Consider the following 23,007-nt stretch of genomic DNA (forward strand, 5'->3'; position numbering starts at 1 on the left):
CTGCGAATACTTGACAATTCTCGGCAGCATTAAGTGTAATGAAGAGTGTGATTGTCTTAAGTAGCATTTTGTATTAACTTGGTGTTATGATGTTAGTTCATATTATTATGGCGTCCATTGTTTGTACTATTATATCATGCATTGCACTGTGACGTCTATTCGCCATACTGTGATGTTCAATTATCATATTGTGATATTCATTTATTGCAGTATTGTAATGTTCATTCACCCATATTATTGTCACTGGTATATATGTACTGAAATAAATGTTCTGCGTGCCCACACAACTCCTCCGCATATACGCTGAGGTTCCTGTAAATAAATGAATAAAACGGTAGCATTCTACCTTCAGAATTGCCCAAACTCGTGATTTTGTTGTGAACACAGGCGTTGTGTTCGGGAAACTGTGACTCGCTTAAGCTGATAACACTTACACGTAGAGATACCAGACGCGATCCAAAGGAGTACACGTTAGCTCTATTCATCAAAAAGGTCAGCTGAGGTAACGCCTCGCTGTCCACAGACATTACGGTATGAGTGGTTGGACATTATAATGTGCTGCATGAATAATAATACATGGTTAATAGACATCACGACATAATAAATGATCATCACAATTTGGTGAATGGACATCACAATTTGGTGAATGGACATCAAACTTTGATGAATGATCATCACGTACCATTTGGTGATTGGACATCACACTTTGATGAATGAACATCACAATACAGTGAATGGACATCACAGTACAGTGAATGGACATCACGATATTTTAAAAAGACATTATAACATAATAACAATGGGCATCGCGCTAATACAAACTGCTATTTTAGACAGTCGTGGCTTTTCATATAAGGATTCGAGAAGGAAAACGCCCTAGCCCACCTATTACAGCGACGTCACAGGAAGTAGTGCTTTACAAATTAAAAGCACAATGTTTGTACAATTTCAATAGAACCAAATTGTGCTAATGCATGTTTTAAAAACAAACCTTAAGAATTTGCTTTCTCTGTTAGATTTATTTATTTGATTTCATATACACGGTGCTTTGTTGCACACTGTACACATCTGTTACGTTTTCTTGATAAATTGTAAAACTTACAAGATAGAATGTCCGAAATGTAAAAATATTTGATGTAACTGATGATCAGTTGAGAATAAAAGAGTACAGTTCTTTTTTTCTCCTGGTTATTTTGATTCCTGAACCCTGTTAAGTGTTTTATCTAGCCTACGCTTAGTGTGTGATAGGACACACCAGCATTTGTGAAATCGTTCCTGGATAGTTCGTTCTAGGCTTTATCCGTGTGCAGATAAATATTCTGTGACGTCAAATATTTGAATTGCAAAGTAAATTTATTCATCGTAAGTGCACACGACATGCTATTTCAAGTCCGGGGGTATAACGGGCAGCGGTAGCACTGTACACAGTGTCGTGGTACTTGCTGAGTTGAGTGTTCGAATCTCGTGTTTCAGGTTTTCATGTTGAAGTCAAGATAGGTAAGTTGCGGTTTTGTTATTAGGCTACCCATACTCTTTGGTGAAAACAGCCTTCTCAGTACTGGCCATACAAAACTGCAATTACTCACGTCAATACAAACTGATAACGGGGTCTTCTTTCGTATATATAACGAGGTTTCACCAAAGGTGGTATCTTTCTACTGGCAGTTGAAATCATGATACTGATATTTAAGGCAAACACATCTACAATTTCCATTATAATTGTTAAAATACATTCAGACACATATTGGTGTAATACGCAATGGAGATTCATATATATGAATACGTAATCCAGATCACCGAGAAATCAAATCTCGTTGGTGAATAAATATACAATTATTTTTGAAATTATATTATTTGGAAAGCGTTGTGGTTATAATGGCAGACATTATGACTGCCTGGTGAATTATTCAACAGTAATAAGGTTATAGTTATTTTAGCCACACGTTTCCCGTTTTGGATTCGTGTTCCACTGAAATAGACAGTTATTGATTGTGTCATGAATTAGTTTTCATGTATCTGTTTATAGACTTGGTTGGCTGTGTTACTAGTGAATGGCTGTGTTATGTCTGTCACCGTTTAGACTCAAGCGGCGCCTTCGTCGTAATTAAAATCATTAATGAGGAACTAAATTTGACAGTTGGTATGTGTTTGTTTCCGATTTAGCAAGTTATTACGTGTAGTAGTTATGACGTGTTAAATACTTAGTGTGATTGGCTGTATGACTGAAGATTACGCCTTATAGTCTTTATACTCCCTTGTAATTGGTTAAGTTGTGATGAGTAATAAACGAAGTTTGAGTCAGTCTGGTTAAGGTGCTCGACAAGACGGCCACGAAGCGAGAGAGTCTTGGGGACTTTCCCCCCAGGGCGTTGTGTCTTATAGAGTACTCGACTGGCTGACTAAAGACGAGAGTTAAAACGTATTTCGTTGTGTGCGTCTATTTGACTGTAAAGTTAAAGTGACTTTCCCGCAACGTGACATAGAGACACGACGATAATTCCCCCATGACAATTGACTCATATCTGAAACAGTCGACTGATTCCGGCTTTCCGACTCCAGCGAACTGAAAGTGTGCCACAAAACGCCAAAATATGAGAGGAAGCCATACTTTTGAGCTATACTTTTATAATATGCGTAATTTAACGAAACTGTTAACGATAAATATTTTTTGGTCGGCCCTTTTTTGAAACAATTTTGGGCGGACTCAGCAATGCGTATAGTAATAGTGTGAGAATTTACGCGTTTCCAAACGATCCGAAGGTGTAACATCAGTAGTAGACGGAAGCCGTAAAAATCAATGAGAAAAAGTTAGGATGGACATTCTCCTCAAACCGCATACCGTAGATTCCTACTCCGAACAACTGTCCTCTTTTATAAAAGAACAACTTGGGCTTAAAGAAAAGTGCTGAAAGATTAAACCTGTCACAGTACTAACAATTTTCAAAGAACCAGATTCCGGACCAGCCCATGTTCACTGCGTTGGCTTTCAAATGGAGAGAAGCGTCGGGTAACTGTTTCAAATGTTAATAAATTACCAAATAGTTACTAGTATGTTGTTATGTAAGAGGTAGCAATAACGTGGCGCAAAAATCGATGGTCAAACAGGAAATCACGCAGCACTTACACGCTACTGTTTGTAATTAGGCTGCCTAGAAGTTTGTGAATTGTTGACTTCTGTCTGTGATCTTTTATTGCAATTTCTTGCAATCTGCGTTATAAGTGGGCTGTCAATATTTTGCGATTATTGTGACAATCGCAATAACTCGAATCGACATAGACATAGAGATCGTGGACAGTTCCATGGCAATAGATGTCGGCAGCTTCGTCAGAAGGGATACATTTCGTATCTTACTGAACCCTGTACGATAAACTTGATAATACTGGTATATGTTATTTTGTGGCCCACTCTTCCTCGAGAAACAAAAACGCCGTGGCACTTCAGTCAAAGACGAAGAAATTGAATAAAAACATGTGCCTTGTATACATTATCAGCAATGGGTGCTGATCAGCAAGTTCGCCTTCATACGCCACAGGGGGGTATTTGAGTATGCAGTTAACGAGTAGCCTCGTTTTAAAATACATAAAAATAAAATTGGCGTAGATTGAGTTTGAAACCCATTTTTTCACTTTAAAACTTGATTTTGAGGCACCTTAATTATGCATATCATTCACAGCCGTGAAGATTATTGTGAAATATCACTAGCTGATTTGGAACGGTTAACCTCGCAATATTTATGATAAACGCTGTCATTTTATACGAGAAAAACAAATCGTGTCACTCGACAGTAACGTGTTTATTGCAGCGGTATGATAATTTAACATTTTTCAAATTATTATGATATTCAAGAGCATTTTATTGGCTTCAATTAGATACGTTAATTTTGTATTTTCATGTTGGTTCTCCATAATTGATAATAATAAATCAGACAGTAAAATATAGTAAGTCATCTTTTATTGGGCTGTAAAATACTGAGGCCCATCGACAAATGTCAAATCACTTTTCCCGCCAAAAACACATTGATAATATTAAAATCTATCATTATTGGTCATTGGGTCATTTTTAGTCTTTTGTTACCACAGGGAAATCACGTACGCACATTTGGTTCACACGCCGTCGTTTAGAATTAACAACTTGGATGTTTAGTAGACATTATAAACATATATTAAATAGATTGTTAACTAATTATATTTAGTTGTGGCAAATTTGCAAGGCTTTACTCCATGCCTTGCCTTAGAGTTTAGGATAGACTTTTTAAGATTTATAAGAAAAGAAGGAGAGAAGTGGAGACCTCAGCTGACCGTTTTGATGAATAAAGCTGGATTATCTGTAATGAACTAATGTGTATTCCTTTGGGTTGAATCTGGTATCTCTAAGTGTACATGTTATCAGCTAAATGAGTCATAATTCCCGAATACAACACATAGTGTTAACAACATTATGATTGAACACATGTGTTGTACGTACAATTAGCCATATTTGGTCTATTATTGAGCGCACTGTGTCTACCATTGTGTACATTTGCCCCAGTATTGGATATACATATGACTTGATATAAGATCGAATGTATTAATCTAGGATTGACCACATTTGGCTTAGTATTGACACAATTGACAAAATTGTTGTATGTTGGATTACCCATATTTGGTCAACCATTGGTCACATTTGATGTATATTGTTTCTCGCATTGGTTTAAAATTGCATTCTGCATAGTGGAACACGGAACTACTTTGGGCAACATATGCATTGTAGCTTCAATAGTATAGTATTTTTGTTACTTTTTCAGTGCATCTCATCATAGGATTTCTTTCTCAATATGAATATCATACAAAATCATTTAACGATTTCAAATGTATCATTACTTATACCAACGTTGTACTAGCTCACAAAGTGCTTACTGATCTAAGATTTTATTAACAAATTGAATTCTACATTACATACCTTTTATTTGACAAGATATTTTTGAAATTTGAAAATGTACATTATATCGGAATATCAGGCGAATAAGATGAGAGGACATCATTTAGAGCGTACAATTACCAAGTTTCATTAGATATAGTTGTTTACGGTAACCCTATGTAGCCCACGGACTGTGCAGTTTGTTTTACATAACATTTATTTTGTATTTGTGCCAACAATTATTTTGTTATTCAATCAGAATTGTAAATTTATAAAATCTTTGTTCTTAATAACACATGTCTGGCACTTTTCAAGTATTTCAAAGGTTTCAAGTTGCGCAGATATATAAGTATGTAAAGGTTATACGGCTAATTTGGACATCATCATGGATTCACAGGGTCAAAGGTCACATAGGAATGCCAATATCGATTTTCTCGTTCAGCATTTGATAATAATTCCATCAGTGTTGCAAACTTTTAAAACAAGAATTGCACATGGGACCACAGTTAACTTACATACATTTATACACTATTGGGCTAATAGTATCAATAATTGTTGAGACTAGCCACAGATTTTGATAATATGATAAAATGTTAAGTCACACGTTTGTGGGGACTCGTTTTGCGATCATTTACTGTGAATTATATGTATATACACATTCCCATTAATATATCATATCATATTGGTTTGATTTTATGACAATTACCAATCGAAAATATATATACAATTACCTCTCATATATCTTTATATATCATACTAGTGTAGCATGGAGAACCATCAGTTGCGAATGATAATTGACTGCGATGCTGGACATGACGACGTGGAGTCTATTATGGTGGCACTATCACAGCCAGACGTTGAAGTGCTCGCTATAACGTGTGTCAGCGGTACAACCAACGTTGATAATGTTTGTCGAAACGTCCTTCGTACACTCAAAATTTGTGATCGCGAAAAGGTAGGACGAAATACATGAATATAGTATATGGTGTAGCGTTTTTTTGTTGTTGGGCATTCACCCATGGGGAGACGTTCGATATTTGTACTAACGTTAAGTTTCCGTTCCATTCAGATTCCGGTTTATAAGGGTTGTTTCACGTCACTTATAGGCGGTTCTACCACTCTGGAGTCTGACCACATACATGGCTTTGACGGTCTCGGGGACATTCCCCAGTACGTCTTACCAGACATGACACTTCTCAGCTCGGAGCATGCAGTCAACGCGTTGGTTCGATTAATAAATCAACACGCGGGAGAGATCCATCTCGTTGCAACTGGCCCTCTTACAAACGTTGCCATGGCAATGAGGATGGACCCTGGCTTTACCGAGAAACTCAAATCTTTGACAGTGATGGGTGGGAATATTTATGGTAGGTTTAAGTTCGTTGCGTCTTTATGCGTTTAGTCATTGCTGTATCGATACATTCAACAATGAATATAAGTGTTTCTTAATGGTAACACGATATGTTTTTCCTTCGAATTCAAGGAAGAGGAAACATTACGCTATGTGGCGAATTTAACTTTGCCATGGATCCTGAAGCTGCGTACATTGTATTGAATTCTTGTCAATGTTTGATGACTTTACTAACATCCGAAATCTGTGAAGAACACTTTCTAACTTTTGTAAGTAAACATTCAGTTTGTTCATGAAAGTCAGTATACTATTTAACAACGTGGGAAGGGTTTTGATTATTTTATGTTTATAAACGATCTGGAAATAATAAATGTATAAATAACTTTCAGATATGTGAATATGTACTGGATGTGCACAGGCTGAACTGTTTCTAAATATCCCAAATATAGTCATACCTTTTAACCTGGAACTTTGTTATGAGTTGCAAACACTGACTCATTCTGATATATATCGGTAGCAATGGTTCGAAGACAGGGCAACTATTGGAACAGAGAAGGCGAAATTTGTAACGGACACTGCATGGAAGCTGAAGAAATATTTTGAAGAACGCTTTTCGCCGGGTAAGACATGTCCCTACTTCAGTTGGGATAGTTTAGCGATGATAGCCACGGTAAGAAAGGAGTCTGTATTAGAATCGGGGAAATACTTCGCAACTGTTGAACTAGCTGGAAATGTAACACGTGGTCAGATGGTGGTTGATTGGTCCAACAAACTCGGGAAATACCCTAATGTCAATATTGTAAAGAAAATGGACATGAAGATTGTTGAGGAGATAATGACCCATTCTGTCGAATGAGATTGTATTAGGACACACAAATCCACTATAATATTATTGCCATAAGTGATATTGTCAGCGTTTGGTCCGGTGTCGCTAAAACTTTCACTGAGGTATAGTATTGTATGTTCCTGTAGCATAGCCATTCACGTGTAGCGAACTTTCACACACAGTTTAATTAGTGGACCACGAAACTGTTTTAGGGAAATCAATCATGGCTGTCAACAATTATTTTGTAATAATAGATATAGCTACGAATGTAATAAACTGTTACTACTCTTCTGCAGTCAATCAGAAATGGAATCAACATGACATACCCTTCACTGTAAATCCAAGTATGTTTTTTTAATTTGACACATTTTTTCTCTACTCTTAAATCTCTTTATGTGCTTTATAATTGAAAACATAAAAGTGTAAACACATAAAACCTTGTTATCGCAAAGTTGTATTTCAACACTGTGACCACTGTTTTGAAATAAAACATTGGTATTGTTTTGTGGTAAAACATTTAAAGTATTTATAAGCATGTCCCCACTTTGAAAACATTTAAAGTGTTTATAATCTGCATAATTAGCTGTAGTCGATATTTTTGAATGTTTTGGAAATGTTTCCAGTTATAACACATTACATAAAGTGTTTCCATCAGAAACATCTATTGACAATTGTTCATTATAATAACACATCTAAAATTGCCTTAAGTAGGCACACATATTGTAAAGTGTTTCCACTAGAACATTTTTTGGCAATTGTTCATTATGATAAAACACACACACACCATGCGTTCACTAGGCACATATTTTGGAAAATGTTCAAGTTCACGACACTTAGAAAAGTATCTCAACCGAGGACGTGTTTTAATGAAGGGTTCGTCAGCACATAGTTACAAAAAAACATTATCAGCACACATTATCCACACCCGCAATATAATTGGGATAGTGTCTATGAGCAAAATGTATCAAATTATGCAATTCGCGATTATAATGATAACAATCATGATACGAAAGAGTGCGTATTGAAAATAATTACGTCCTCGACAATACAGAAATTCAAACCTTTCGTGACACTGTAGGAACAATACCCAACAATTGTGAACATGGAGTCAGATGACTAATAACCAAAATCAAACAATAACATCCTTCAGTTCGTTCGTCTTTGATATAAAGAAACATGCCTAATCGCTTATGCTGTGATCATATTGTCTCGAATGCAGTCTCTTCAGGCACGTTCAATTCTTGGGAAAAAGAAAAAAAGATAGTGGGAGAAATAGAAAAACATTAATTTCGAATCATCAAACAAAATCACCAAAATCAAACAATAACATCCTTCAGTTCGTTCGTCTTTGATATAAAGAAACATGCCTAATCGCTTATGCTGTGATCATATTGTCTCGAATGCAGTCTCTTCAAGCACGTCCAATTCTTGGGAAAAAGAAAAAAAGATAGTGGGAGAAATAGAAAAACATTAATTTCGAATCATCTGACAATAATCACTTCAGAGGCTACCATAGGAAAAGTACCCACGAGTACGACATTGGAAGGAGTCTATTTCACATAGATCATGTTTGGCCCAATAGACCATTTTCCGTTCACTGCGAGAATCACGCGTTATGCGTGAAATCGAACGTAAAAACAGGACAAACAAAGGTCATAGCGTCGTAGTCGCGTCAAACATCGCGTGGGATTCGACAAACGCGAAAGTATTTCGGGGACATTTCCATGCTTAATAATGTGCTGTCCACATTTGATGATAGGCAATTTCGATTAAGTAAGGGTATTCGCAAGCAATATTCCTCTGTCGAAGATCGGCCGGTCAATGTAAGCTACGAAATAAAGAAATTCTAGTTCAAAATCAAATCGTTCGATTTTTGCGGCAGACGTTCGACGCGCGTCTTTCATGCATCTCGCGAGATCTCGCAATTGTACGGAAAATCACCTATTAGTGCCTCGCTGCATAGCATCTGCACCAAAACAACTACCAGGGGAGGAATCACAGTTAAATTACATTACATTGTACGTCTTTTTTATTATTTATTTTTTTCTTTTTATATACCGGCCAAGTGGTTGATAGCGCGAACAGCCAATCAGCGATAGCATTACAGCTGGTGATTGTTTGCACTAATAAGAGAAAGACAATGGTGTCACTTACCATGGTTCTCTGATGGCCAGAAAATGTCAGTGTTGTTGAAAATGTAGATTTATTTTATGAATAAAGCAGGTGTGGTCCTGGTTTCTGAGTGGTCTGTTTCAATATATGATAAAATTAGAGAATTTATGTTGATAGGGAAATAAGTTGACCTTTCTTAGACGTGTCCACAGTATATTTTCCTTCCGTTTCTCCGAGTAACAAGTCTGTTCCACTGTCATCTCCTCACAGCGTAACATTTTACTTTCGCTTACATTTCTACATCGCGATCTCTTTTTATCATGGTCGTGCTAATATTGTACATTTACATTGCTGATGTACTTTTAAAATGTACAACGCATTTTAAATGAGTTTGAATTTTCACAGCACAAAAACACAATTTAAATAGATCACTAAGCAAAATAAATAAATATATTTAAAGGTATGAAAATGTTTACGGCGTTTTAGATACTTTTGAATTAGTACTTTCTCGTGTCACAAAGAAAAATCATAGCAAGTTTGATGAAGGAAAAACGCTGGCAGTGCACTGAAAACAGCAATACACCATTCCACGGATCGTTTTCATTGACTCGAGCCGGTTCGATAAAATGCAGCCAGGTAAAGGAGGCGCATGTCAAACGCGTTCCGAATGACAGGCGTGTGTACGGTGTTTTTTGATAGAAGATTAGTAACGAAGTTTTGCCAAACTATTAGAAACAAAGCCGAAAAAATCATATTCCCTAAAGGAAGGATCGCTAAATACTGAAATAAACCATGCCCTGCCAAATACGATTACAATGTACTAATTTTCGATTAAAAGTCAGCGATCAGGGTCATATGATAATAAACGAGTTTTTCTCAGATGTGGGATCTAACACAAATGGCCGAGAGGCTTAACACAACACACGACGCGCTGGGATGACGTAGTGTTCGATATGGAAGCCATGGAAACGTTTACAATACGTGTAAAATACATTGTTTTTCACACGGAAAACACGCGCCAACGTCTAGTTTTAGGAAACCGGAAATTATGTCTTCCAATGTAAGCGGTAGCTTAGCTGTGAATCATAATGGCGTCGTCAAGAGCGAAATCGTCGTCTGAAATGTGTCAGCTTCTTGGATGTATTTGACATGTAATGGCGTACGCGTGAAACAACTTTATTAACAAATTCGGATAGACAATTTAATCAAATGGTATATGGGTTGAAAAAAAATTACAATGAACTTAAATGTACTCAAATGTTCTTACAAATTCTGCGATATTTAAATTTCATTTACACCAAAGAAAGTTTATATCATCAAAATATCTACAATATCTAATATACGACAACTAATTTAGTGCCAGGATTAAACAGCGGACTAAATTATATCTACAAAAAACTCAAATAATGCGTCGTTTACACTTTGTATAGAATAGATCGTAAATTGTTGTAATAAACCACGCTTTAGCAATAATATCAAATGTGTTATTTGTTTATTTAGAAATTATAAAACTGTCTTTGCATTGGATGTTGAGCATTGGTACGTTCTTACCATACACTCATTATTAACAATTCGTAAACTCATGGCACATATTCTCTAATAACGACGGAAAATCAGAAAACAAATATATAATTCACATTGCATCACGTTTTGAGGCAGTAACCCATATCTCCGTGTCTGGTATGGTGACAAATCCATATCTTCGTTGTATGTTTTGGCCTTCGACGATCTGGAACCTCAACCGCCTACAAATGGAAGCCAGGAAAACCACGCCCTCCGCGTACGCAAAACGGTGGCCAGGACAGATCCGCTGGCCAGCAAACCCCAAAGGCTGAAAAGACATTCCATGACGCTTTTTTATTTCAGTCGGGGAAAATCGATCCGGATCGAACCTGCGAATTGAAAATACAATAAATATCTCGTGTAATTGTGACATTATAAAATTTATAACGTATACCGTTACATATTTAGTAACCAAGATTTACATATTGTGTTATATAAATGTATATATCACAAATGGCATTGTGAAATGTTACAACATCTAGTTCCGTTGTTTAATAACCACGTATTGTTAATATTCGTCAATTACAGACATATTTGTTTTAAATATAAACAAATGCACTTAAATATGAAAGTCTGCAAATGTATCATCCTACAAAATCTAAGTAAAACCAAGTGAAAGACAAAAATAACAATGTTCACAATGTTTCTATCATCTCCCCTTTGAAATGTTTAATAGACAAAGTCTATTCGACAAAAATGATAATGTAATTTTACCTATCTGGTTCAGGCCATATTTTCTCATCCATGTGAACTACACCCAATGCCTGGACGATTGGAGTCTGTAGTAAAACATAAATGGCAACAGTAACTATTGGAATAAATCACAGGCAAACGAACACACATAACATACAGCATGAATCAGAGAATTCAAAATATTGGCCTAAGACAAAGAAGATGCACTGCCCCCTGGGACAGTGGCGGATCCAGCAAAATGTATTGGGGGGGGGGGGTCCAAGCTACGCTTAAGATATACGGAGCGTAAATCGCAGAGAAGCTATGCGTAATCCAGATGATACGAATCGTCATGCGTTGGGGGGGGGGCATGGCCCCCCTGCCCCCTCTGGATCCGCCACTGTGCCACCACCATGCACACTCACTGTTTCAAAAAGAGCAGTATAAAATATCGTCCAGTGAATGTCACCAGCCGATAATGTTAAGGTAGAATCTAATGCGTTGAAAAGTTGAACTGCGAGTAGCCACGTCAAACCCCCAGCTGGTTCAGTGTGTCCTGTATGTGTCGATGTGAAAGTACAGACTTGTACTGCTGGGTACAGTAATAGGTACAATATATTTCCGGAGGTTTAGTGTTTCCAATTAGTGTTCGTCGATGTGGAAATACATAATTGTCTTCAAGAATGTTGAAAAGCTCGGTGTTACGTGAATTTCCGTTAATTGCAAGATGAAAATATTATGATTATTCGACAAACATTTTTACGATATAAATCATCTCACGTTTTTCGGAATCGTGTATCCTTGCACTGTTGTATTCGCTTCCGTATTCACTCTTGCAGCAAACGGTCCAAGTGTAGACCATCGTAGCGATTCCATTAAAACTTGCATCGTGTACCTAATAACAAATACACAATACAGTAAATTATGTTTTTAAATTATTTAAAAAAGCAATAACTAATTTACCATAATCAAAATCCTCGTATAGGAAGTGCATTGCCAGTAGAGGAAAATCAATGGATATGACCGAGAATCGTACATTTCTTTGATACACATGTCACCACATCGTGCTCCAAATGACAAAATAAAATTGTTTTAATCATAATAAAAAAGTTTTCTTAAGAAACACTTCATTTTTTCATTATTTTTTTTTTCATTTTGTCCATATTAATTTCATTTATACACGGAATGTGTGATAACATAGTACGGTGTTGTCAATATAGCAAGAAAACGTATTTTTAAACATGGACAAAAAATAAATATTTTAGAATGAACATCAACTGTGAGTGTTACTCGTGAGATGAATAATGATGCAGTGGTAGTGGGTTGTAATTTAGGTTTAATTCATGTTGTGAGGCAGAAGAAATTGGGCGTACGAACTAAACGCATATATACTATAATAAGGATAAAAAATATATTTTTTATTTCGATACTTGATAATGTAGACCAAATAAGACTATAGTTCATCATTAATTAACAATATTGCGTCTGTAGGACACACAACAGTATTTGTTAGATAAAAAACCCAAAACACTAAATACGCAGGTGCAGTGATTGTTATTGTAAACCAACCAGTGTGATTGCAGCCAGTGCGCATGCGTATTCGATAATGTCATTGTTTCATCGAACGAATACCCAGTGTGTGCTGCAAGAACAATGTATTCAATCAATATACAGCACCAAACAACATTATTATGTCCTCGTCCATATTACATTTTTAAGACATGACGCGTTATATATATATATTTGAGATTTCTAAAATAAGCAGATTTTCGCCTAAAAACAGTACATTTGTTAAAAAACCATTTGTATTCGATGCGTGCTAACTTGAGTAACATTATTTGACGAAGATTAAGGATGGGATTGGAAATAGAATTGGTGGTTATCGTCAATTCAAATTGTGTATTTCGATGTTTTGTATAAATTATACTTTTATGTATGTGTCATGTTCATAACTATTGTTCTGTTTAAAATATAAAAAAGACAGGACAAAACAATCGAACAAATTCAAATTGAATTGTCTTTTTTCGAATGGTCCTCACACGCATTTTATTCATTTATTCAATGTACAGCCCAAACGTATGGTAGACTGTGTGGAGATACTTATCAAATATACTTATACTTGATTGCAGCCCTTATTAACCATGTAAATTACATGCAGCTATGTAAATGAAGTCCTAAAAATAAACAAACTATTTTCGATACTTTTTCGAGTGTGTTTCAACGACAATGGAGAGTTTTAAATTAAAAAAAATCCCTAAAATGTTCATCTCACCCTGAAACACGTATGCACTTGGGATGCTTGGTAAACACGTTGTACTTACTGTAGCTGTGAATAGTTGTCAGGTTCAACGTTTGATTTACTTCCGAGAACATTGGTAACTTCATTGTATATCTTCTCCTGTACGTCAGACCGGGATGCCACGTGATATAAAGACCAGACCAACACTGTAACCCAAATATTATTTTGAGTGTAATTCATAATACTATTGAACAGTTCATTTAATTTTTTTTTTTTACCGAGGTCAACAGAAATGTCATACTCACTGAATGTAGATGTATGGTAGGCGGCCACCACATAAGTAATAATATCACACACCAGTGTATTATCATCTTCGGCATTATCCATTAATTCGTCTAAAAACGTTCTCTCAATTTCATCCGATGGTTCGTTGCGTCGTTTTAGGATAATCTTCCTAATGAACTCATGCCATGCATTTAACGCTGTGACAATAGCAGATATGACATTGACGAACGTTAAAAAAGACGCATTTGAGTGTGGGTCAGATTCTCATAAAGATGTCTCGGCATGAAAACAGTGTCAAAACGTCCGTAGTGCGATGTTTGCAATTAGCAGGGGATATCATACTATATGAGTTTCGAAACTGTCGCTTTAACATGATTTTTTTTGTTCGTTTTTAATTATGCAATTTTAAACAACATACCTATATGAAATGTGTTTTTCTTTTCAGTATTTGCTGACATCTTCTTGTTCAGTACTAGCATTACCTAGAAGGATAACTCATCTTATGAATATTTAAAGTATGCATGTGCAGGACATTATAATATTAACGAAAGATGATTGCTGTAACAAATACAGCCATATTTGCAGGAGTATATTTAAAATGAACCTGAGGCGGCGCCACGAAATTTTTCATGGGGGGGGCGAGATCTGCTCAACAACCTTGGTGAAATATAGACCCTCTGAAACGCTATTCCCTGCATTTTGGGGGTCAAATTTAACTGACAGCTTGATTTTGAAGGGACGACGACGCCCCAACATTTGTTTCGAGAGGACGACTGCACCCCCCCCCCCGTGCCGCCGCCACTGTGGATGGTGGCGTGAAAACATATTAATGAAGTTATACAAGCCCTACTTTGCAAAACGATAGTTCATCCGAAGATCGTAATCTGTTTAAAAGAGACACAATAAATTATTTATACACAGACGTCGCGGATGTTGTTGTACTGAAGTACTCACGGTTTCGTAATGGCGTAACATAGTTACAGTCTGTTCGTCATTTTCTACATTCTGCCCAAATAATGCCGACATTAATGATTTCATCACGAATACAGAGACATATTCCGACAATGGGATGTGTTCTTCAGGAGGCAGTGCCATTATCTTTCTAATAAAAATTTCAGTTTTCTGTGAATACATGAGTTACATTTCATATTTATTATAAACAGACAGTTTGTTTTAACCTTTTGAGCGCCATGTTTTTTTTCTTGCCAACATTTATTTATCTATTTTTCTGTATTTTTTTAAAATAATTTTTGACCAAATTGGTTATAACAGTTTTGAAAAAGAAAAAAAAAATCGGGTTTTATTTTGTGAAAGGTGGAAAAAGTTGACTTTCGTACCCAAAGAGTTAATAATATGCAAATTACCTAATTAATAAGCACATACGGTATATAGAACTATTTTGTGAATGGTGACAAAAGTTTACCTTGGTGCTCAAAGGGTTAATAATATCCAAATTACCTAATTAATATGCACATACAGTGTATAGAACTGTTTTGTGAATGGTGACAAAAGTTGACTTTGGTGCTCAAATGGTTAATGATATGCAAATTACCTAATTAATATGCACATACAGTGTATAGAACTGTTTTGTGAATGGTGACAAAAGTTGACTTTGGTGCTCAAATGGTTAATAATATGCAAATTACCTAATTAATATGCACAGACAGTATATAGAACTATTTTGTGAATGGTGAAAAAAGTTTACCTTGGTGCTCAAAGGGTTAATAATATCCAAATTACATAATTAATATGCACATACAGTGTATAGAACTGTTTTGTGAATGGTGACAAAAGTTGACTTTGGTGCTCAAATGGTTAATGATATGCAAATTACCTAATTAATATGCACAGACAGTATATAGAACTATTTTGTGAATGGTGACAAAAGTTTACCTTGGTGCTCAAAGGATTAATAATATGCAAATTACCTAATTAATATGCACATGCAGTGTATAGAACTATTTTGTGATGGTGACAAAAGTTGACTTTGGTGCTCAAATGATTAATGATATGCAAATTACCTAATTAATATGCACAGACAGTATATAGAACTATTTTGTGAATGGTGACAAAAGTTTACCTTGGTGCTCAAAGGATTAATAATATGCAAATTACCTAATTAATATGCACATGCAGTGTATAGAACTATTTTGTGAATGGTAACAAAAGTTTACCTTGGTGGTGCTCAAAGGGTTAATAATATCCAAATTACCTAATTAATATGCACATACAGTGTATAAAACTGTTTTGTGAATGGTGACAAAAGTTGACTTTGGTGCTCAAATGGTTAATGATATGCAAATTACCTAATTAATATGCACAGACAGTATATAGAACTATTTTGTGAATGGTGACAAAAGTTTACCTTGGTGCTCAAAGGATTAATAATATGCAAATTACCTAATTAATATGCACACGCAGTGTATAGAACTATTTTGTGATGGTAACAAAAGTTGACTTTGGTGCTCAAATGATTAATGATATGCAAATTACCTAATTAATATGCACAGACAGTATATAGAACTATTTTGTGAATGGTGAGAAAAGTTTACCTTGGTGCTCAAAGGATTAATAATATGCAAATTACCTAATTAATATGCACATGCAGTGTATAGAACTATTTTGTGAATGGTGACAAAAGTTTACCTTGGTGGTGCTCAAAGGGTTAATATCCAAATTACCTAATTAATATGCACATACAGTGTATAAAACTGTTTTGTGAATGGTGACAAAAGTTGACTTTGGTGCTCAAATGGTTAATGATATGCAAATTACCTAATTAATATGCACAGACAGTATATAGAACTATTTTGTGAATGGTGACAAAAGTTTACCTTGGTGCTCAAAGGATTAATAATATGCAAATTACCTAATTAATATGCACATGCAGTGTATAGAACTATTTTGTGAATGGTGACAAAAGTTGACTTTGGTACCCAAAGGGAAATATATTGTATAAAGTCTGGAACAGATGCAAGAATCAGTCGTATTTGAGCTATATGAATGTGTTCACTTTATTACAGGGGTAATCTGCTGTTTGACCACTATTAACTACTATTGACCACTAGTATTTTAATTATGCAAAGGAACATGGTAACATTACACACGCTAATTTCTATTGTAACTTTGTGTCTTAGTTGTTTAGCCCTCCACTCTACGATCTACGTATACACTTCTTTTACAGCCGCGCATAGAACTTGATTATAGTTCAATTGTGTTTTCATGACCCGAGTAGTGTCCCTGAGCGCGTTGTATGTGAAACCAACCAGTGTATAGATAGAGACACGATGGAACAGTAATGATTCGCACATGCGCAGTTCTGACAAATGTGCCTTTATCTTAATTAGTTGAATATGCATAGCTAAATGGTTTCGCAGATTACGATCTGTTTCAGTCAACTCTGATACCAAAATCATGCACGCCTCACCTCTTGGAAAACTGGATAGTAGCTTTTCACAGCCTGATGTGTAAATGAAGCATCGTGAAGTTTACGTCGCTGTTTCCCATAATTTCCATTTGCAAACTGGATGCTATTCTCACCAAAAAGAGGTTTGACAAACTCGAAAAATCCGACTGTAACGGTACGAATGATGTGAATTGTTTCAGTGTAAATTCTTTCGTTATCAATGTCACATGAAGTAATTATTACGAAATAATATTATTGTTATTATATTTCAGCGTTGTTCTTGTGGCATGGGTCATCAACACCTCCAAATTAGTCTGAGTCAAAATTATTTAACAAAATGAAAGGTATTCGTTCAATAGAATAATGAAAAACTTTAATGCACGTGCGTCCATTCATCTATTTCAAAGCGTGCGAATAGTGTTAAGTTTACTGTCAAATGTTATCTGGTCGCAAATCAACTACCCTCCCCTCCTGCCATCGACATACAATTATGGAGACGCATGTCCCATGTTAGGCTGACAAGCTCGCATGAGTTGCGCCCTCCACGGTGTTCAAAAACCAACATGTAGGGTCTGATGTCGTTCGGCCGGTGAGGGTGCCACACACCCCTACATGTCAGGCTTTTCCAGGCTGTTTACCCATACTATCCACCACACAGAAAAAAAAACGTTATGAATTTTATATATACAAAATTATTATGATAACAATCTACCTGGCCTGTCAAACAGTTTAACTGTGTCTTTCCACGCTTCCGGTGATGCGATGCTTACACAATGTGTCTTCCCGAACCAGAACGTTGCCACGTGACCATGAGTGGCGTGGAGCTGAACTAAAAACTTGTGCATACTTCCTGCTTTGGTTATATCGCTAAGGTTTCCATCCCTGAAACGTTTTTATTGTTTTTTTCTTATAAGAATATTTAAAAACTGACAAACAACATTTAGTTCAAGTAAAAATATATGTACAGTGATATGTCTAATAAAATGGCGGCTTACAAGTGGTGTACAGTTACTATAGCGATAACACTCAGCTATAGTTACAGGAATAGACGCAAGGCCAGAACAATTGGTCACATGACCAAGGTCGGTATACATGAAAACATCAGCCCTGATGGTGCTGGTCTTACTTACGCTTTGATTGTTCCTTTCATGCCAGGTATCTTACCCAATAACTTTGCAGACGCATTGGCGTCATGTTCTTCTTTCTGAAAAGTTAGCAATAGACGTTTCATATAAGTCGCGCCCTCTCGCGACGAAGTGCTTCCATGACGTCACATATCTCCGTTTATGAGTAGTCGTATGCCGTATAGAATATAGCAAATCTCAAACCAACTGGCCAACTGGAATTCTTATTCGCAAGTATTACTAATAACAATGTCTGTACGAATAGTTTCATTCAACTGTCGTGGAGCAAAATCCTCTATTAACGATATTCACGCTCTCTGTGACTCTCATGACATAGTGTTAATCCAAGACCACTGGCTTAGTAACTCTGAATTAACACTTCTAGGGAGTATACATAATGGCTTTAATGCATGTGGAGTTTCGGCAATGAATGAAGAGACGGGAATCCGCGTGGGACGGCCGTACGGAAGTGTTGCCATCTTGTGGCGCAAATCTCTTGGCAATAAAATTAAAATACGATATTTAAATGATAACAGACTTATTGGCGTGGAACTGTGTACTGAACATAATCATATACTCATACTGTGTGCATATTTGCCCACTTGTTCAGATGATAATTTTGATGATTTTCTTAGCTATTTGGCTAAAATTTATTGTATTGTTCAAGATTGCAACGCTACGAATGCTATTATTCTAGGTGATTTTAATGCAAATCTAGGATCGCTTTTTGGGCGCGAACTTGAACATTTTTGCTCAGAAAATAATATATATGTTTCAGACATATGTTTCCTTGGTCGTTCCACTGTAAACTTTACATATTACAGCGAGGCTCATGGCAGTACTGGGTGGTTAGATCACTGCCTTAGTACACCCTCTGCTCACAACGCAATTAAGAAAATACGTATTATGAATGATTTTATGTCGTCGGATCACTTTCCTCTCAGCTTTGAGATAGAGTGTGCGGGTCTGACACAATTTGAGCGCCAGAATTGTGCCGAAGTGGTCTAATGTGACCCAACATCAAATTAGAAGGTACCAATCTAGGACTGCTCAGCTTCTGTGTACCATTAATACACCAAATAACGTACTGAGTTGTCGTGATCCTAATTGTAAAAATCAAGACCATATAATCGCGCTTAACAGTTATTATGCTGACATTGTTCAATCATTGTGGATAGCGGCTGAGGATACTATACCAACTGTCAAATCTAAACGACATCACGAAATTCCAGGATGGAATGACCAAGTTCGTGACTTTCATAACATTGCTAGGGATGCATTCATGGTATGGGTAAGTAATGGAAGACCTCGTACTGGACCAATATATGAATTGATGCGTAAAACGCGGGCAAAATTTAAGCTAATGATTCGAATGTGTAGACGAAACGATGAACAAGCGAGAGCTGATGCGTTAGCTTATAAGTTATCACAGGGGAAATCTCGAGACTTTTGGAATTCAGTTAATAATATGACTAACAATGTTGGACCTCTACCATCTACTATAGAGGGTTGTGATGGGCAAACAAGCATTTGCAATATGTGGAAAAAAACATTATGAATCGCTTCTTCAGTCTGTAACAAATTGTGAAAATAAAAATCATGTGATATCTGCTGTGAATGTCATGAATTACCACGAAGATATGATGGTCACCTGTAATGAAATCAAAGTAGCCATTAATAAATTGGAAAAGGGAAAATGTATTGGAAAAAACAGACTGTGCTCGGAACATATCATATTTGCGGATCAAATACTGTGTGTTCTACTAGCCTTGTGCTTTACTGCATTCTTTGTTCATGGACACCTGCCAGACTATTTTATGGATACAATGATTGTCCCAATTGTTAAAGATAAGACTAAAGATATCACAAGAGTGAATAACTATAGACCTGTTGCTATAGTAACCGTTTTATTGAAATTATTTGAGTTGTGCATTTTAAATCGAATTGAAAGATTTATCGAGACTAGTGATTTTCAGTTTGGATTTAAACGCAAGCATTCAACGGAAATGTGTATCTTCGTAGTGAAGGAAATTGTCGACTTCTATAAAAGTCACAACTCGCCCGTTTTTGCTTGTTTCATGGACGCAACAAAAGCGTTTGACAGGGTAAACCATTGAAAGTTATTCAAAAAATTACTTGATAGGGGAATGCCTATATTCAATGTGCGTTGTCTATTGCATTGGTATCGAGGTCAAACTTTTTGTATCCGATGGGCTTCAGAAATATCTGCGTCCTTTAGAGTGACCAATGGAGTTCGACAAGGAAGCATTCTTTCGCCGACGTTATTTTCAATTTATATTGATGATCTCAGTACTAGGCTGCAACAAGCGGGTGTTGGATGTCATTTAGCTGGTAAAATAATGAATCATCTTTTTTATGCTGATGATATTTTGTTAGTTTCACCTTCTGTCAAATCATTGAAAAAGCTCGTTGAGATCTGCGAGTGTTATGGTGAGGAGTTTGACATTCTTTTCCACACTACTAAGACAGAATGCATGTCATTTTTTCCAAAAACGTGGGGACAGACAAGGGTCCCAAGCGTGTATGTATGGTAAACCTCTTGTTTTCGTCTCAGTGAAAAAGTACCTGGGCTATATGGTGTCATCAGATGGCAAGGATGAAGCTGATATGAAGCGACAATTGCGGTGTATTTATGCTAGGGCAAATTTTATTATACGAAAATTTATAAAAAGTTCAGAGTACGTTAAGTGTTTGTTATTTAGAACGTATTTATACAGTATATATTGTTTGAATGTTTGGGGTGATTATCGTACACAAATTGTGAATACTGTGCGAGTTGCTTATAATAACGCTATAAGATTGGTTTTTAGCCTTAAACGGGCTAGCAGCGCCAGTGGTAATTGCGTGAATAGAAATATTTTCAACTTTGAATCTCTTCAGCGCAAGGCATTATACAACTTCAGTCAGCGCCTACTTACGAGCGATAATGCTTTAATTCGTACTTGTGTCAACTCTGACAGTTTTTTCTTATCCAAATTTTGGACTAATCTTAGACGTTGTATTTATTAGTGTTCGTGTTTGTTATGTATTTAATATGGGACTTTTTTGGCCTGAAATAAAGGATTAATAATAATAATAATTATTGGTGGACGACCACAGGTAAAAACGAAATATAGGGTGTTGTCAACTGTGCCTCTAACACCCCTATTACGTCACGGAGCACCTCGTCGCTAGATGGCGTGATTTAAATGAGCTGTGTATATAAGTCACGAGTACACTCTGACCACTCCATTTATGATATGTCGGTGTGTTCATACCGTTAGGTATGCATAATACGTTGTGACTTACATAGATTTAAGACTAAATTACGCGACTATCAGCACTACAGCGTCCATTATAGTGTACACAGGGGTCATTCCTGTTGTAGACATGTGCACTTATTATTTCACTGTTGATAATTGACTGGCGTTCGATTCCGTGATCAGATGAATATGAGGCTATAAAACGGGATAAAACGTTAGAAACGTAAAATAAGCAACACAAAAGTAGGAAATATAAAAAAAAAAATCCAGCATAAAATTTATTCTGCATTCCATTGAACCCCGTATACATTACCTTGTAGAGTAACTGTCCAACAACAAGCATGGGTGCACAAAGTTCAGCAAATAACGTAACTACTGCCTGGCTACTATATTATTTGCAAGAGCTTTTACAGTCTGATGATTTATATACACATGACGATTTTAATATATTATGGTAATAAAGTAATACTGACCTTGCCGACAAAAAATTCCACAATGAATGAGACGATGAGGGCAATAATCAACAGCAGAGACAAGGACATGCCAGATAAAACAACCTCCATGCTGAATGTTGTCAGCACCATGTGACTAGAGTTATGTTGAGTAAAGTTCACACATCACATGATCAGCTCGTATCAGTGAAGTTTACATTATCAGGACAATCTTTCGGTCGTCGCGATGGGTCGTATTCGATCACGTGTTAAAATACATTATTGTTTACAGAAACATTCGCAGAAAAGTTCACAACCAAAACGTGTGTTCGAGCATGGAAGGTACTAACGTTAGTACCTTCCATGGTTCGAGTCACACACGTGGTAAATGTTTAATTTCATTCAAAGTAGTATTTTTCTAGCCGTGTATTCGGTATTATTTCCTTGCTTAACTTCCAATGTTGACAGCTACTATGATACAATCATTCATTAGTACTATTTACTTGTATTTATGCTGCACTGTTATTTCACCAACTGTACAGCCAGGTCTGGCTACGCTGTGTGACGCGGACAGGAATGGACCGGTTTGGCTAAATCTGCACGTAATAAAAAACATCCTTGAGGAGGGGATGTGGCCAGGGAAGGACGTGTCGTGACGCCGCGGCGAAGCTAGACAATTTGGTGTCGGACGCTGTTTCGCGTCACGCACGCAGTAGGTATAAGTTCACTTACATTCAACCATACTTTGCCGTGTATTCGGTGTTATTTCCTAGTTTTAGTTAAAAGTGAACACGTGCATACGAGTACAGTGCATACTGACTGATACAGGAAATCCTCG

The 23,007-nt window shown here is 36.4% G+C and overlaps 3 protein-coding genes across 3 annotated transcripts; 1 reads left to right on the forward strand and 2 right to left on the reverse strand.

Moving 5' to 3' along the window:
* Nucleotides 1-1,399: 1,399 nt before the first annotated feature.
* On the forward strand, nt 1,400-9,309 carry LOC100366365 (nucleoside hydrolase-like). Its single transcript, XM_006819552.3, has 5 exons — nt 1,400-1,497; nt 5,658-5,852; nt 5,967-6,264; nt 6,381-6,517; nt 6,766-9,309. Exons 2-5 carry the CDS (start codon nt 5,664-5,666, stop codon nt 7,102-7,104), a joined length of 963 nt encoding a protein of 320 aa, XP_006819615.1. The 5' UTR covers nt 1,400-1,497; nt 5,658-5,663; the 3' UTR covers nt 7,105-9,309.
* A 1,052-nt stretch (nt 9,310-10,361) lies between these two features.
* LOC146740553 (cytochrome P450 20A1-like) lies at nt 10,362-14,057 on the reverse strand. Its single transcript, XM_085501675.1, has 5 exons — nt 13,966-14,057; nt 13,743-13,866; nt 12,202-12,316; nt 11,464-11,528; nt 10,362-11,078 (listed from the first exon to the last, which is right to left on the reverse strand). Exons 1-5 carry the CDS (start codon nt 14,045-14,047, stop codon nt 10,820-10,822), a joined length of 645 nt encoding a protein of 214 aa, XP_085357801.1. The 5' UTR covers nt 14,048-14,057; the 3' UTR covers nt 10,362-10,819.
* Nucleotides 14,058-14,340: 283 nt separating this feature from the next.
* On the reverse strand, nt 14,341-22,301 carry LOC102808722 (cytochrome P450 20A1-like). The gene is made up of 6 exons (XM_078011337.2): nt 22,212-22,301; nt 18,482-18,555; nt 18,064-18,233; nt 17,373-17,518; nt 14,900-15,067; nt 14,341-14,427 (listed from the first exon to the last, which is right to left on the reverse strand). Exons 1-6 carry the CDS (start codon nt 22,299-22,301, stop codon nt 14,341-14,343), a joined length of 735 nt encoding a protein of 244 aa, XP_077867463.2.
* Between the last annotated feature and the right edge of the window lie 706 nt (nt 22,302-23,007).

This window comes from Saccoglossus kowalevskii, chromosome 7, assembly GCF_978046115.1.
Source record: "Saccoglossus kowalevskii chromosome 7, keSacKowa6.1, whole genome shotgun sequence".
In the NCBI taxonomy this organism is placed as follows: domain Eukaryota; kingdom Metazoa; phylum Hemichordata; class Enteropneusta; family Harrimaniidae; genus Saccoglossus; species Saccoglossus kowalevskii.